Below are 17,179 nucleotides of genomic sequence, written 5' to 3'. Positions count from 1 at the left end.
AAGTTTGTGCTGAGTGGAAGGAAAATGAATCTAATTCAGAAGGCCTCATTTTTTTTTTTTTTTTTTGGTGTGAAGTCTAACAGAAAAAAATGCCACATGGCCCGGCTCCCTGGGTTTAACTAGATTGGCGGTTTGTTCATTTCAGTCCAGGTAACAAAAGGGAAGTTTGGGACGGACAGAAGCTCCTTTCTCAGGGCCGGGGCTGAGAAGTGGGCATCCTCCACCGTGACCACCTGCTTCCCTCCCTTCAAACCGGCATATAAAAGTGCCAAATATCTGTGTATCACTCTGGGCGCGGAGCCCACGGTCTGAACCCAGCGGAGGCGGTGCACCAGATAACATCAAAGCCCCAGGCAGGGGCCAGAAAAGGGGGGGTGCAAAAGCAGACGAGGGAACGAAGCGCCTCCCCCTAGCATTTCCTCTCACGCCCACTTCCAACCTAGGAGGCTTTTGGTTTCTGCTTTTGTTGTTTTTAAAAATTAAAAGTTAAACCCAGGAAGCTGTGGATCAGAGTTTTGTTTGGTTGTTTTGTTTTTTTTGCGTGGCAGTCCGGGTAAGTTTTCTCTCGGTCCTTTGTCCGGCTGGGGAAGGAGAGCCCGGGCCCCGGGGGGGCGGGAGGTGGGCACGGTTGGCAGAGCGCGCGGGGCAGGTCTCGTCGCCGGGTCGCCCCGAGGAGGAGGAGGAGGGGATTCGGCCGGTGGACGGGAAGAGCCCGGCGCGCGCCGAGGGCGGAGGGTGAAGGGGAGGGCCGGGCGGCGGCGTGACCCGGCGGCTGGCGGGGAGGAACCCCCGGGATCTCCGCGTGGCGCTGGCGCTGCCGGGCCGCGCGCTGGGCGGAGGGCCGGGGCCGCGGGGCCGCGCCAGGGGGGCGCCCGAGCCGGGCCGGGCAGCGCGGCCGCGTGGGAATCCGAGGCAGGGGGCGCGCGGGCCGAGGCGGGGGTCTCGGCGTGACCTTGGGGTCCCCCGACGGAGCCCCGGGGGCCGGGGCGGGGGGAAACTGGTGTTCTCCCCAAATTCTGTGCAGGGAAACCGTGTTCAGAGCCTGCCAGGGCCACTGCCCTCACTTGAACCCCAGTCCCCGAGGGGGCTCCCTAAGCGCTCGCGCCGCCCGGGGGTGCGGGGGTGCAGGCAGAGAGAATCGGGACCCTAGGAGCCCCCCCTTTTATTTTTGAGTACGGTGTCCTTCCCCAATGTTCCAGAATTTTTGACAGTTCAAACTGCTTTTTACCATTCCCATTTCATCTTCTAGTTCAAGGGAAAAAAAAAGTTTCCTCCCCACATTCCGTTTACAAGATATAATTTGAGAGACTGTATTTAATTTGCCACAAATGATTAAAGGCGACTCTAGCTACCTTATAGTTTAGTTGGAGTCCCCTGCAGTCTGATGACTAGGAAGTTAGAATTGTAGGCAGAATTAGGAAAAGAAACTGCACCTAGAAAATTCGGAAATAGAAAATGGGGAAATGTGTCTGTTTCAGAAAAAAGATTACTATTGATTTGATCTCAAGAAAGGCAAATTGTGAATAGTCCATTGCAGAAAAAACTTAACAAACTGAAATGACAAAATTAATCTATTACAACTCCAAATCGCAAATTTAGTTAAAAGAGAGTTCACTGCAATGCCAAATCCCATATAAACCTTATGTTCACACTATGTAATTGTTATGGTAAGGGCCATTGGGTTAAAAATGTAATTTTGACTTAGCCAGTGACACAAAGTAGAGTCGATAATCATCAAGCTACCTTAATTTTTATCCTCTGACAGATTTATACTTTCACATTTAAGTGGATGTTTGTTTTTTTTCATTCAAGTTTCAAAGTTATATCTACATACGTTTTGTGATTGCAGTCCATTAGATGCCAATTAAATTTCATGACAGAGATGATTTTATCACATCGAAAATGAAAAAGATTGTATTATTTCATTGCAAGGTTGGAGGTGTAGTGTGCTAAACATTATTTCAAATTGAGGTAGCTGTTGGCTGATCTTTGCTTTTGTGACCATATCTAGTTTTTAATGGGCGTATTCTTCCCTTTACATGACATTATTTTTGGTTACAAGCTGGCTATTATTGAGTATTCCATTTTTAGTTATTCACATTCTGGTGCATTAAGCTTTTCTAAGCTCAGCTGAGCTAGAGGTAGGATTTCCTCCCGGGAATTTTAGGGGTCAACCCTAGCAAGGAAAACCTAGATATCTTTATGGAAGCCCCAGGGAACAATTCAAGTTTGCACAGATGGCCAGCAGAGTGGGTGTACGGTCGTTCAGCATTTTTATTCCTTAAAAGGGGAAAGCACTTTGGTTTTTATATGAGAATTTTTTCTGCAACAATTTTTTTTTGTTTGTTTTACCTTATCCCTCCCAAGTTGAGCGTGGCTCCGTTAACCAGTCATTTATGCCTGCTTCTTTAGGGATATATGTGGAATTTCTGAGCCCCAGACTTTAAACGATAAAGACCTAATGTTCTTTAGGTCTAACCCTGAAAACCTTCGTCGATACCCTGGTCCATCCCCTCCTGAGTCCTTAGAGTTCAAATCCTTGCTTCCTCTATTGCTTTTTTTCCCCACTCCTCTATTGCTTTCTAGCACCCGAGGTCAAACTCTGGTTTATGGTAATTACTCCCTCTTCTTTCTCTCTTTCTCGCGACTCTGGGGCCAGATCGCCTGCTCAGCCCCGAAACCCCCTCTCCAGACCCCAAAGAGCCTTCTCCTCTCGGCCTCTAAACTGTCAAAGCGGAGCCCTAAGGGTTAAACTGCGCTCGCAGCTCAGGCTCTGGGAACCACCGGCGGGCACGGCCGTGGCCTCTGGAATAACCTTGGCTTTCCTCAATCTTTTAATAGAACATCCGCCACCAAAGCGTAGTTTCAGTTCAGGGTTAATAATGTGTCCCCTTCCACCCTTTAACCCAACACCCCGCCCCCCCTCCCGTTTTTTTTTTTTTTTATAAAGTTGTTTTTCAAAGTTAATGAGTTTCAAGTTTCACAATGACTTTCTCCTTCCCTCCACGCGTTGCTGAGGAAACCCCCTTGGGGTCCCCCCCCGCCCCCGGGCCCGCCCTCTCCCCTACCCCTCCCCCTCCTGGCCGGGGCGGGGGGGCGGGGCTGGGGGACCCCATGACGTCAGCGGGCCGGCCCACATCCTGCTTTAGGAAAGTAAAGAGCCGGTACCGAGCCGCCGCCGCTCCGCCCGTCCCCGCCCCTCTCCCCGGCCCAACCGCCCCCCCCGCCGCGCGGCCCGGCCGGGCCTGCCCGGGGCCGCGTGACTGGCGGGCCCGCCCCTGCGCCCCAGCCGGGCGCCAGTCCCCGAGCCGGCGCGACCCCGGGCTCCCGCCCCTCGCGTCCCTAACTCCGCCCCGGGCCCCCCGCCTCCAGTCCCTGCCGCGGCCGGGCGGGGCGGAGCCGCGGCCCCGGGCTCGCCCGGCCGGGGAGACCCGGGACTCCGATCGGGCCCCGATCCGGGGCGCCCAGCCCGCCCCTAAGCCAAGGCCGGGCCCAGCAGCCGAGCCAGTCCGGCCGGGCCGCCGCGCCCGAGGGTGACCCCGCCGGGGGACGCCCCCCCCAGCCCCGCCCGCGCGTCGCAGCCCGCGGTCTCCCCGCCTCCCGCCCCCGGGGATCCCCTGCCGCCCCGCCCAGCCGCGGGAAAGCCTCCGACCTTCGCCCTCCCTCCCCCGCGCCGCCCCGGCCCGCGCTCCTCGCGTCGCCCCTAAAGACGCTAAACGTGCCCTACTCTGCCCCCGGGGAGAGGTAAAAAAGCCCGCGCCCGCCCTCCTCGACCCCCTTCCCGGCCCCGGGGGCGCCCACCCGCCCGCCCCGCCTCGCCGCGGTGCGCCCCCCCCCCCGCCCCCCGGACACCCGCTCCCCAGCGGCGGTCATGCCGCGGCCCCGGGCGCCGGCGAGCGCGGCCGCCTCTCCCGCCCGGCGCCTGCGGCCCCCGCCCGCGCGCCCCGCGCACCCCCCGCTGCCCCCCGGCCGGCTCCCCTGTTTAATATTTCAGAGCTGGGCGGTGAGAGTGCCAGTCGCCGGCCTTTAGTGGCGGCAGCGGCTGCTGCTGCGGCTGCGGCTGGGGCGGCGGCGGCGGCGGGGAGGGGGCCGGAGCCGGGGGCTGGGGGGGCCCCGGGAGCCGCCGCGGGAGGAGGTTCTGTTTGTGTTTGGGGTTGTCAAGTGAAGGAGGGCGCCCAGCCGCCGCCGCCGCCGCCGCCGCGCGGGGGTCGCGGAGATTCCGAGCTGCGGCCGCCGCCATCAGCAGCGCAGCTCCGGGGCCGGCTGCAGCGGCGGCGGCCCCGCCGGGCGTCCTGGCAGCAGGTTCGGCGCGCGGGCTCCGCGGGCGGGGGGCGCTGCCGCTGGGAGGCGGGGGGGCGGCGGCGTGGGGACGGGGGTGGGGGCAGGACCACGTCCCTCTCCGCGGGCGCGCGAGTGTGTGTGTGTGTGTGTGTGTGTGTGCAACCGCCGACCTTGCAGAGGGGATGGCTGCGCGTGAGGGAGACACTTGCCACTTCTGGGCGCCCTCGCGGCCCGAGCTGCGGTCCTGCGAGCAGAGCAGGTACTGAGAGACCCAGCCTCCCCAGCCGCGGGCGCATTTTGCAAGAGGCTGGCGGTGGGGGTGGGGGGGTGAGGGAGACCAGGCCTCGGCTTCCCAACCTCCCGGCTTTGTGGCTTGCTTTTTTTTTTTTTCCCCCTTTCGTTCTTTGCTCGAAGTGCCTGTTTACTCGCAGCCACCTGGGTAGTTTTCTTTCCGGGTTGGGAGTACGCGCCCGCAGCACTGTGGGGTGGGTTGGGGGCGTGGGTCGGCTCCCGATCGCCCGAGGGTCGGGCTGGCGGAGGAGTTGCTGCTGGATAGGGGAGGGGACGGGAGGGGAGGGGGCGGCGGCGGCGGCGAGGAGGAGTCTCCGGGCTGCCGCGCTCGCCTCCTCGCGTCCTGTTCCTCCTCCTGCCGCTCTCCGCATTCACTCTGGGCTCCTTCCTGAGCTGGCACTTCCATCCCTCCCCCCCGCTCCTGGCATGCGAAGCGCTTTGTTCAGTGCAGCGTTGCAGAGGGGTTTTCCCAGGCTCCGCCCTCCACATTCATTCATGTTTTTTCTCCTTGCAACTGTCTTTACGCTTTTTGATCGTCTCATGTTTTTGCTCCATGTAGTATTTATCTCTCTTGCTGTAAGGGAACGGGTTCATCACTCATCTTCGTCGCTACAATGCTGCTGTCTTTGGAAATACTCAGTCCTCCTCCCCCTCTTCCCCCCACCCCAAGGATTTACACTGGGGTGGATAGCTGGGGACAGTGGGGAGGCAGTGAGCAAAGGTAGCGGAAAGCTGTTACTGATTGGAAATTTGTATGTGCAAATTGGAATATTTTCTGTGCAGGCTCCTCATCTTTTAGTGTCACGTGATTGAATTACAGTCGGAGTTCACGCTTTAAAAACTTCTAAATATCGTGACCATTTAAAAGCTTTAAGTTGGGAGTTGAGCATTCCTACAATTTATTCGGCCTTGACGTCTCTCAATTCTCTCTTGAATCAGCAGCTTCGTCAGTTGAATGGTGGATGCTTTTAATGCAGGGCGTTGAGGAGCCATATCTTTTATAGATCATGTAGCACAGCGCTAGATGAAGTCCACAGTATTGGACCATCATATTTTATATTCTTTCCCATGCAGTTCAAAAATTGCAAGTAATGTTTTTGTACAGTGCCTGCATACAGCCTTATCAAGGATAAAATACTGAAGTTAATTATAGCCTTCTTTCCTTCTATTCTCTGCTGTATTGAAACCATAAATTTCTAAAACCTTATACTGGTTATTAGATACAGTCTTTCCCACACAGGCATTCTTAAGAAGAATTAATATTTGATATTTTTGTGTGCCAGCCCTAAGCAAAGCATCCACATGGTTCCTCAACAACCCATTGAGGGCGGATACTATTTCCTTGTTTTACAGTTGGGGAATCTGATCCTCAGAGAGGTTAAGTACCTTAAACGGGGCCACACAGCAAGCTTTGAGCCTAGTCTGATTTGACACCAAAATATTTATTAACAGTTGTGACTTGTGCGATAGAGCCTCTTGAGTAAACCCCCTGGAATAGGTCTTACCTCCAGCCAGGAAGTAAGAGCTGAGGGTCCCGGAGTCAGGTGGTGCCATGTTTCTTACTGACTATGGGCTCAGTTCCCTTACCTCTTTCTCTTTTAATTTTCTCATCTATAAAGTGGATAAATGATAGTTACCTAAGCAGTTACCATTAGGGTTAAATTAGGTAATGTGTAGGAAGTACATAGGCACACAGTAGATTCTCAATAAGTATTTGCTTTTTTTGTTTTCCTTCAGTATTGGTTGTTAAAAAAGTCTGAAAGCATTTCTGTTCCATTCTTGTGTCTTTGCTTAGCGATTAAACATAGTTTCACGTTCAGCAGCAGCATCACGGGCTTTGCTTATCAGTTGTATTGCAGGGAGTTAAAACTAAGATTTTAGCTCAAGGATCCTTGAGTATCTCCTGGGAATCTTTCTGGGAAAGAGATGATTTAGTTTTGGATTAGTGTTTTGGCATATTGTATTTGAAATTGCACTTTTTAAGATGTGTCAGGTCATGGTTTTGCTGCAGTAACAAATAACTCCCAGGCCTCAGTGCTTAAATCAGCAAAGATCTCTTTTATGTTTATGCTCCATGATCACGTTGCATTGGCAGGAGCTCAGCTCCGTGTTGTCAGACTTGCTGTCTAGAACAGTGCCTGTCTCATGGCAGAGGAGGAAGAGACCACTGGGGGATCTTACTTTGATAACTAAACGCAAAGCCTGAAAATGACGCCTGTCTCTCCACTCACAGGTTATTGGCCAGAACTGGTCACACATTCTGGCTCAACACAGGGAGGCAGAAAGAACAGTCTCAACAGGAGCCTCAAATGGAAAACCACAATAGTGGGGGAACAGCCCCAATGGCAACCACACTTATTTACCAAATTAACCCAGTAACACAGAGTGATTGAAACATGGTCCTTGTCCCTAAGAAATTTATAAATGGGTAGGCATGTACTGTATACAGCAAAACCCTATTGTAACCTGGTAATGTTGCGTTAAAACACCGTTCACTGAATGTTTTCAGTATCTTTTTGTTAAAGGTACAGTGATTCCCGCCCCCCCCTCCCCCACCATACTGGGGAAGCCCAGATAATGACAAAATGACACATACTGTGTTTAATTAAAGTTAGTAAGTCATCTTTTGCAGGGGCTTTCAGGTCGGTTACCTTTTGTTGAGTTTTAGAGTAGTCTGTATTATGCCATAACTTCTGAAGTGTCTTTTTCCTTCGAAAGTTGTGAAAAATAGTAAGACATGACTTTTTTTTTTTCTTTTTTAGCACATGGATTAATTGATGGACCTTGGGTTTATGGAGCTACCTTTTCATGACCTGCTCTTCCTACAGTTTCTAAGAAGAAAAAGGGGCCCCTGAATCAAAGAAGATGCCTCGAACTAAACAGATTCATCCCAGAAATCTAAGAGGTAGGGCCCTGCATTAGTGGGAAGGAGGGTTTGTAATAAGTCTTTAATCAAGTATCTCTTTGGTGGCAGCAAAGGCAGCTTGGGGGATGGTGACCCTTCCCGGTGGTGGGTCAGCTCCAGGACCCCTGTTCTCTTTCTCTCGTCCACTTCCTCTTGCCCTGCACAATTCCTGTTTCAGGAGATGCTTCATAAATATTTGTTGAATGAATTAATTGGATTTGGCAGAATTACAATGCCTTCCCAACCATTAGGGTGGGTATTAGAGTCTGAGATTTACTGTCTGTCAGCAGGCACCTTTTTGGGTTGAGGAATCTGAAATAAATGGTCAGCTCTTCTTTGCCAGCTGGATCACCTTGAATTACTTTTTTTCACCCCTCCCGCACACTTGTTTTGAGATTTATTTTTGTAGCAGTGTTATATTAGCTTGAGAAGTGGAGAGGCGTAGTTGACATTAACGCATACCATTATGTGCAGAACTCAGAAAATAGGTACACCAATGTATTTTCTATAGGGAAGGGGTCAAAAAACATACATATATATGTGTGTGTGTGTTTATTACATATATATTTCATATAAAAATGAACATTTCCTTTTAACTGTGAAGAGGTTCTTTAGTGTTAAGAAAGCCAGCTTATTTTAGCTTATTGTTTTAAAAGATTTGTATTGTTCTAATGTGTTTTATCCACTGGGAGCAGTAATTATCTTTTATATTTAACTTAGGAGATAAAAGTATAGCAGTGTTAAGCAAAGAACTGTTAAAGCAAATAATTCCAACCTGAGTAAAGTATCTTATGAAATATTTACTATTACAGAAAAAAATATTCTCAAGCACATGCAAGGTAAGAACGGACTTAAATCAGACAAATTAATCAAGAATGTTTCTTGGTGAAATAATTCGGCCGGTACCGAATTACCACTATACTACCGTAAGGTGGTAGTTGGAAATGTGGCCAATCATGGTGCCTCCTTGAGTCTGCAAACGGTACCTGTTTCCTGCCTAAGTGGGCTAGAGGTCTCTGCTGGCTCAGGTGAACGCCTTGGCCAGAGTTCAAATCGATGATTCTAGCACCAGTGTTCACTGAGGTGAGGATTTAGAGGGAGTGCTCTGAGTGTTGTATTTCAGAGTCGGATGTTAGGGTCACATAGAAAATGTTGCAGACTGATTGTGTATTTGTCTGTCTCTGGCACTAGAATCTGAGCACCCCCGAAGTTAGGACTTGGTCTCATTTACTTCTATAGGGAGATCCTCCATGCTCACAGCCAGTTGGGACGGGCGTTTGGAGTCCTTCGCCCAGCTTTTATAACTCATCTGTCCAGAGAGGGTGCCCTGTTCCTATTGATCCATGTGCTGGAAGGCAACCTTGGGGCTGGCAGGGGCCCCAGCCCAGCACAGCTCCTCGCAGCTAAAAGGAGGCCATGTATTTGTTGCAAGAATGAATGCATGATTGATCTGAAAGTATCATTCATTAGGTCATAAGCACTAAATGCTTGTTTTTCATATTTAAAATGTATCTTTGCTTTTAAAAATTGGAGGCTAGTTGCTTTACAATGTTGTGTTAGTTTCTGCCCTACAACATCATTGCATCAGTCACAGGTAGGCTTAGATGCCTCCCTCTTGAGGAATCCTCCCTCCCACCCCGCCCTCCGTCCCAGCCCTCTCAGTCTCACAGAGCACCAGGCGGAGCTCCCTGTGTTTCCAGCAGCTTCTCACTAGCTGTTGTGTATACGGCAGCGTATCCATGTCAGTATGTGTGTGTCTATGTCAGTATACACATGTCAGGTATATATGTCAGAGTCACTCTCTCAGTTCATCCCACCCTCTCCTGCCCCTGCTGTGTCCACGAGTCCGCTCTCTACGTCTGTATCTCCATTCATGCCATAAAATACATCCTTTATTATCTTCTAGATAACTTGGCTGTTCCGAGAAATGCAGATTTTTAGGCCATAGTCTTTTCCTTTCTGTATCAAATGAACGTACAGCTCAGTAGGTGTTCGCTGAACGTCCTCCTGTGTCCCAGGCCGCGGGGATGAACTGATCATCAGGGTCAGGGCTTGCGAGAGGACGCGGGGGAGAGAGCAGCCTTTCGGAGATTCCCTCAGAGCGCGGGCGTCCTGTTACACCCCAGTCTTGGGGGGTTGGTTTGCAGAGGGGCAGGGTGGGAAGGAAGGGTAACCTCTGAGCTGAGTTCTTAAGGCTGAGAGGTGACCCAGGAAGCTGTCAGGACAGCGGGAGTGCATTTCATCCTGGGATGAGAGCCGGTGAAGCTGCTTGGGATCCAGGCTCGTCTAAGTTACGTCCGTGAGTCCATGAGCACCAGAGAGAGCAGTAGGCCGCAGTAGGAGACCTGGGGGAGTCAGATTGTGAAGATCCATGAAATGGGTCTGAATTCATACAGGATGGAAAATGAAGAGTTTTAATAGGAAAACGTGCTTGTTTTCTGGAATTAAGATGTTTTTAAAGTTCTCAACGAGAACCTGTGATAAATTGTGTCTGGGCCCATCGGTGAGAGTCTAACACGTTGCTTGACTCAGGCAGTTACGATCTCTCACCCCCTGAAAAAAAGATCAGAGTGGATTAGCACAGATGATGAAAGTGACTTTGCTAAAGCCATGTGGCTGAACTGGCAGGTTGGCCAGGCCCAGGGGAGGGGGGCTCCGTGGACGGCGTGATGCTTGAGCCAGCCTGCTCCTTCACCTGAGGAGGAGGGGGCCAAGCTGCTCCTACTGGGGAAGCCCAAGTAAGCAAAGCACAAAGACAGGATCACCTTTATAGTCTCCGCTTCCCTTCTAAAAACATGTGTGAGGACTCTGTCCCCGGGCACAGTTTGGGGGTTAAAGTGAGCAAGTGAACGATAACTATGGAAATAAATTTTTCAGCATTTCTTGCTGACCCTTGAACAACAAGGTTTTGAACTGCATGGGTCCGTGTGTGTGTGTGTGTGTGTGTGTGGATATTTCTTAGCTGTGGGTTGGGTGAATTCTCAGATGTGGAATCTCTGGGTACGGAGGGACTTTCCTAGGCCCTTTTATTTACAAGACTTGGGCATCCTCAGAGGGTGGTATTTCTAGGGGCCCAGACCCGGTACCCTGCAAATACTGAGGGATGACTGTGTTTTGTATCTCAGCTGTGGGGTACATCTGAAGTACCACGCTTGCGTTACTTTACCTGTACCCACTGCTTTAGCTTCTGGCAGCCCTGTCTCATGAAGTTAGCTCTGTCATGGGGAGAGACCAGCTCATCACTCACCCTCCGGGTGCTGTCCTCTCAGGGGTTTCCGTGAAACATGTCGCCTCTTTTGAGGCTTCCTCAGAAAATAGCCTGGGAAGTACTTTTCTTGTACTTGGTCATTAAGTCAGTAATTAAAACTTTATACTTAAATCTGAAATCATATGTTAATTATGCTTCCATGGCACTTTTCAAATATAATTTTTCTTTGGTTTATCATTGCTCCTTCAGCTGGGGTTGGTATAGTCACACGGACGTGCAGAGTCACAGGATAAATGTATGCAACTTTCTAGAATATGAAGTTTCCTTGGAACAAGCACGTATGTGTGTGTGTGGAGGAGTGTGTTTGTGTACTGAGGTGTCATACATGTGTATAGAAATACGTACAGGGCTCTGTCACGGAGAAGTGTAAACGATTTGGCTGGATTTAAATTAGGCACAGGCTTCCCTGGTGGTGCTAGTAGTAAAGAACCCTCCTGCCAATGCAGGAGACACAACAGACAAGGGTTCGATCCCTGGGTGGGGAAGATCCCCTGGAGGAGGGCATGGCAGCCCACTCCAGTGTTCTTGGAGAATCCCAAGGACAGAGGAGCCTGGCGGGCTGCAGTCCATGGGGTCGCCCAGAGTCGGACATGACTGAGCGACTTGGTGCACACGCAAGTCGGGCACGGGCTGTGCTCCCCTAAGGAGATGGCGTTGCATCTCTCTGATGCTGGAGGTTCTTCAGTGTAAGAGCAGGAGGAGGTCTGGTATATTAAGGGTGGGACGTGAATTTGGGGCATACCTAAGTCAGAGTTCTCTATCTGACGGCGGCCTGTGGCGTGTGAGAGTGGGGTTGGCTGAGTTCTGGTCTCTTCTCCTCGGGCCATGTAAACCAGGCTAGACCTTTGTCCTCGACGCCTGCCGTGTGTGTGTGTGTGTGTGTGTGTGTGTGTGTGTGTGTGTGTGTGTGTGTGCTGCCCTGTGTGTGTGTGTGTGTGTGTGTGTGTGTGTGTGTGCTGCCCTGTGTGTGTGTGTGTGTGTGTGTGTGTGTGTGCTACCCTGTGTGTGTGTGTGTGTGTGTGCTGCCCTGTGTGTGTGTGTGTGTGTGTGTGTGTGTGTGCTACCCTGTGTGTGTGTGTGTGTGTGTGTGTGCTGCCCTGTGTGTGTGTGTGTGCTGCCCTGTGTGTGTGTGTGTGTGTGTGTGCGCGCGCGTGCGCGCTGCCCTGTAAACCAGGCTAGACCTTTGTCCTCGACGCCTGCCGTGTGTGTGTGTGTGTGTGTGTGTGTGTGTGTGCTGCCCTGTGTGTGTGTGTGTGTGTGTGTGCGCGCTGCCCTGTGTGTGTGTGTGTGCGCTGCCCTGTGTGTGTGTGTGTGTGTGTGTGTGTGCTGCCCTGTGTGTGTGTGTGTGTGTGTGTGTGTGTGTGTGTGTCGGGGAGAGGGGAGGATAGAGCCTTAACGGTGGCATTTCCTCTGTGAGGTTGAATAGGAATTTCTGAAGGGCATGAGAGGTGGGCTTGGTGTTGGAAGAAAGGCTGTATGTTGTCCCAGGCGAAGGGCTCCTGGCCGCCATGTGGGAGACGCCAAGGCCAGCTCCCGTTGGGCCCTGATTAATGTGAACGTGCCCGTGCCCCCGCCCCGAGCAGCCCTTCCCTACTGATCAGCGCCTTCCCGGGTCTTTACTGGGACTCCTGGGTAACGTGGGATGGAGGAACTGGGGACTTGCAGGGGCTCCATCTGTCCTCTTTAGATAAAGAGCTGTTTTTGTGCTCTGCCAGTCACCACGGTGAAAGTTTCAAAGCTTTGGGGGAAAAAAAAAAAAGAAAATAGGTGTTAACCTTTTTTAGTTGTATTTGGGCCCAGGGTTTCAAAGGCTCATCGGCTTGAAGATTGGAAATCAGTGTGGAAAATACTAAGTATTAACCTTTGCAAAACATATTTTGAGAATTTGGTGGGGCTGTTTTTCATTTTTATTGGTTGAGTGCATTTGGTTCTGAACCCACTGCAGAAGACGAGGGCTTTTTTTTCCACTGCGAGCTCCAGCTGTATCATAAGGTGAGAAGTAACACTTAGGAGGGTGATCAGAGCGTGGCCAAGGCCCACACGTGGGGTCTGTGGACGCCCATCGCCTTGGAAGATGAGGGCCAAAGCCGCACGCTTAGCTGGGACACGCTCGCCTCACCCTGGCCTGGTTCTCCTGTGTGTCTGATGGACAGCTGTTCGCCATCTCCAGGGCTCAGTGCGCAAACCAAGCATTTCCCAGCATCTCCATGTTGCCCATCTCTCTGGACAGTGCCCTTCCCCTTCTGTTCCACTGTTTCCTTACTCTGTGAGGGAGGTGTGTCCGCTGAAGAGGTCCCTTCTTCAAGTTTCCGCCCCTTTCCTCCTCTCCCCCCGCACCCCCATCCCCAGGAAACAGTGGGTTTCCATTGCTTGTGTCTACACGTGCCTTGTTGTACTTTGTTATCCCATCCTAATTCTATAGGGACTTCACTGGCAGTCCAGTGATTAAGACTTGGCCTTGCAACGCAGGGGATGTGGGTTTGATCCCTGGTCAGGGAACTAAGATCGCGCATGCCTTGTGGCCACAAAATCAAAACATAAACCGCAGAAGCAATATCGTACCAAACTCGGTAAAGACTTATTACTAGTAATTCTGTAGACCTGCCGTCTTAGCTGGGTGAATCGTATGTCAGAAGAGACTGTTTGAGTCTTCTGTGCTCAACAAAATCACATTCATGTTAGCTTTTTAGCAAACTACAGGGCTCACGATGATTTGTACTCATGGAGTTTATGTTTTTGAACCTTAAGTAGCAAATACTTCTTATATTTGGTAGCCTCTGATTAAGAAACCTGTTCTAATATAAATTTTGAAGCACTCCAAGCAGATGAACCAGGTAGTTATTGCTAACTTCTGTTTCATGTGACATTTTGCCATATGATTTCTAGAGTTCATCCCCTTAGTACTTTCAGTTCATATGGGGTGAAGAATTTGGCTTTATGCTATCACGGACTAGCCGGGTGGTCTTGGGCAAGCTGGGAGTGTTGGTTTCCTCTGAATGTAAAACAGAGATAATGCGTGTGAAGATTCGATGATGTATAAGCATTTGGGACAATGCCTGACGCTGGATAGACACTCAGTCCAGAGACCTGTGTGCCACTTTCAGATAAAAACTGGTTTGTGTCAGACTCTTGAGTTACGCACAGAACACCAAGGAATCCCCGTGTGAAGCGTCTGCCTGCATTTTGGTAACAGCAGAGGAAGCTGTTTGGTGCTCAGCGTTGATCACTGGTATGCCTCCTCCTTGTCCGGACTGCTCAGGGCTTGGGATCTGGAAGAGAGAGGTCAGCGCAGACAGTCATTCGGGAAGGAAAATTCTTAGCCGATGTGCTGCCGCTGAACTCATTCAAACCTTAGCTCGCATTTTGAGAGTGCTGAGTGAAGTAAAACTGGTTGTTTTGTCTGCATGTAGTTTTCAGGCCACTGATTGTGAGGTCTTCTGTTTTATCATCATTGCACTGTTGTTAAAAATGACGTCGCCATCACGTGGGGGAGCAGTGACATACTCTGGCATTTCACTACAGATTCATCTACCAAATACATCTGGTGGATGTGGTCCCATCTCTCCGCTCTCTGGCTCCTCCTGTGGGAGACCGCAGAACCCAGCTGGGACCCCAGGCGTAGGCTCATCGAGTGACTGTTTGCATTTGCTATCAATGTGTTGATAGGAGCCCACTGGAGTGATTGTTTTTTAAAATCTGACTGTGAATAAAATCTTACGTTTTCTTGTTATGTGGGGATTATCTGATTGAGCTTTATGTATAGAATAAGTTGAATTTTGATGATTTTGCAGATGTAATTCCAGCTGCTTGTGGGGTGTTTTTTTTTACATTTGAATGTTAGGTCAGCACTTTCTGTGCCAACAGCCTCAAGATTTGAGAAGTTAGAAATTTTGTAGGGCAAACCATCCCATTGCTTGTAAAAATAAATTCTGTATATGACTGTAGCTAGAAAGTAAATATATAACTGAAAATTTAGTTTTGATGAGAAAGGTGAAAAAGCAGTTGCATTTATTAGGAACTTTCATGTAAGTAGTTGGTATTATTTAGTTTGATGAGGGTAAAAATAGAAGAATAGACTGAATATAGCAAGCCACTTATTTTTCTTTATTTCAGATAATTATTTTTGGGCTCATGTTGAGAGCTTATCTGATGCTTTTTGAATGCTTATTAACATTAAGCAAATGCTTTTCTCTTTTTAAAAGCAAATACAAAATGTAATAATGTGATTAATCAGAGTAATGACTTTATTTTAGAACATCATTGCAGAAAATATGTTCTGATGAGGAATAATTTTATCTTACCATAGAACAGAAAAATACATAATATGCTTAAAACCCCTGGTCATATACATAGATGTTAAAGCCACACATTTTAGAATGCCATATAATTTAAGTGAGTCTGGGCTAAAGTTGATTCTTGTGTTATCTGAAAAAATATTTTATAAATAAATTAAGCACCTTATTTTTTTCATTTAAATATTTAGTTCTTTTAAAACATTCAAGCAGTATTTTTTGAATATTCAGTTCAGTTCAGTTGCTTAGTTGTATTCGACCTTTTGCGACCCCATGGACTGCAGCACACCAGGCTTCCCTGTCCATCACCAACTCCCGAAGCTTGCTCAAACTCATGTCCATCGAGTCAGTGATGCCATCCAACCATCTCATCCTCTGTTGTCCCTGTCTCCTCCTGCCTTCAGTCACTCCCAGCATCAGGGTCTTTTTCCAGTGAGTCATTTCTTCTCATCAGGTGGCCAAAGTATTAGAGTTTCAGCTTCAGGGTCAGTCCCTCCAATGAATATTCAGGACTGATTTCCTTTAGGATTGTTTGATTTCCTTGCAGTCCAAGGGACTCTGAAGAGTCTTCTCCAACACCACAGTTCAAAAGCATCAATTCTTTGGTGCTCAGCTTTCTTTATAGTCCAGCTCTCACATCCATTCATCACTACTGAAAAAACCATAGAATATTAATAATATCCCAGTGACAAATGATAGGAAGCTCTTCTTATGAAGCACTGGATGTTTGTAATACTGTTAGGTGCTATTCACCATAGCACTACAGCTTATCACTAAATAGAATCCTTTCTTCTCAGTACTCAAATCATTATTTTAGAAGGAAGTTCTTTCTTGACCATTAAGCTTAAGGTTTATACTTGGTGCAATATTGCATTAACTTTGAACTTTTTTAAAAAATAACTTTAAAAGGAAGACTTTTCAGAAGGTTCTTAGACATTTTCTAGAATGACTTGTGTTCTAGAATAGTCTAAGGCTGTGCTGCCTTGCAGAAGTACTCAGTACGTAGAGATCCCAAAATAGTTGGCTGCTGTGTAATTGACTGGAGTAGCAGTCACAAAATACGAGGTGGAACTATAGTGGTCTAAGAGTTATCCCCACTTTATTGATGCAAAAGTTGATTTTTATGGTACTCAGGTGCCTGTGTGATTAGAGTATGAGTGTGCTCAAGTGTATTTGTTGTTTTATATTTTGAAGTGTGCATATTTGTATGTGTGCTTAGTTATATGTGCTTGTCTTCCAACTCTTTCAGATTCCCCAGTGAAGAAAAAGATATAATCAGCATATAGCCATTTAATATTCCCGTATCCAAATAGGAGTTGATTAAACATATGGGGCAGTGTTTGATAGTTTAAAAAATCAATAAAAATGATCTGAGCTACTACCCAGGGACCGGGAAGGTGGTTAAACAGTGCCAGGGAACTCTCTCTCCCATCCCTCATTTCTCATATGCCTTTCCAAGAGAATTCCTAAATTTTACAGCTGGGAGAGGATGAGCCTTAGATACTTGGTTCATCTTCCTCATTTTACAGATGAGAAAGTTGGGCAGAGAAGTTTGAGTGAATTGATCTTCAGCAGCTATTTAATGTCTTGTTTGAGCTGATATTTGTGGAGTGGTCTTTAAATTTTTTGTCTTAATCGTATTGATTCCCTTAGTTATAGTTCACTGTGGGCCAGTAGCAAGAGGGAGGTTGCGTATCATCTTTACACTGAGAAGAGCTAGCCCGCCCCCAGGTCTGGGTACTTGGCTCTAGTCAGCGTGCCTTTATATGTTTGCTTGTTTAATCCTTACTGCCATGTGAGATGGCTGCCGTTACTGCCCCCGTTTTATGGGTGTGGGAGTGAGGTACAGAGAAGTTGTGGGTGGCCCAGGGTCCCACAGCCTGGAGTTTAATGTGCTCGTAACTGTCATCCATATAGGGCTTCGTAGGTGGCTCAGGGGTAAAGACCCCGCTTGTCAATGCAGGAAATGCAGGGGATGTGGTTTTGGTCCCTGGGTCAGGAAGATCCCCTGGAGGAGGGCATGGCGTCCCACTCCAGTATTTTGCCTGGAGAATCCCATGGTCAGAGGAGCCTGGTGGGCCACAGTCCGTGGGGTTGCAAAGAGTTGGACATGAATTAGCAAGTGAGCATGCACACATGCAT

The 17,179-nt window shown here is 49.2% G+C and overlaps 1 protein-coding gene across 6 annotated transcripts in view; it reads left to right on the top strand.

The window, feature by feature from the left end:
- Window positions 1-408: 408 nt before the first annotated feature.
- The window catches only part of HIVEP1 (HIVEP zinc finger 1), a 129,829-nt gene continuing 113,058 nt past the window's right edge, over window positions 409-17,179 (top strand). For 2 of the 6 annotated variants that reach the window (XM_043908544.1, XM_043908539.1), the window contains exons 1-2: window positions 3,376-3,744; window positions 7,335-7,477. In XM_043908544.1, coding sequence (XP_043764479.1) covers window positions 7,438-7,477 — 40 coding nt within the window. In that variant the 5' untranslated portion in view covers window positions 3,376-3,744; window positions 7,335-7,437. Of the gene's footprint in view, window positions 554-3,375; window positions 3,745-4,147; window positions 4,303-4,363; window positions 4,541-7,334; window positions 7,478-17,179 lie in introns of those variants that run through there. The other 4 variants (XM_043908541.1, XM_043908540.1, XM_043908542.1 and 1 more) reach the window with 4 other exon arrangements.

This window comes from Cervus elaphus, chromosome 7, assembly GCF_910594005.1.
Source record: "Cervus elaphus chromosome 7, mCerEla1.1, whole genome shotgun sequence".
NCBI classification, from domain to species: domain Eukaryota; kingdom Metazoa; phylum Chordata; class Mammalia; order Artiodactyla; family Cervidae; genus Cervus; species Cervus elaphus.
This window is presented reverse-complemented; position numbering and strand designations above follow the sequence as displayed.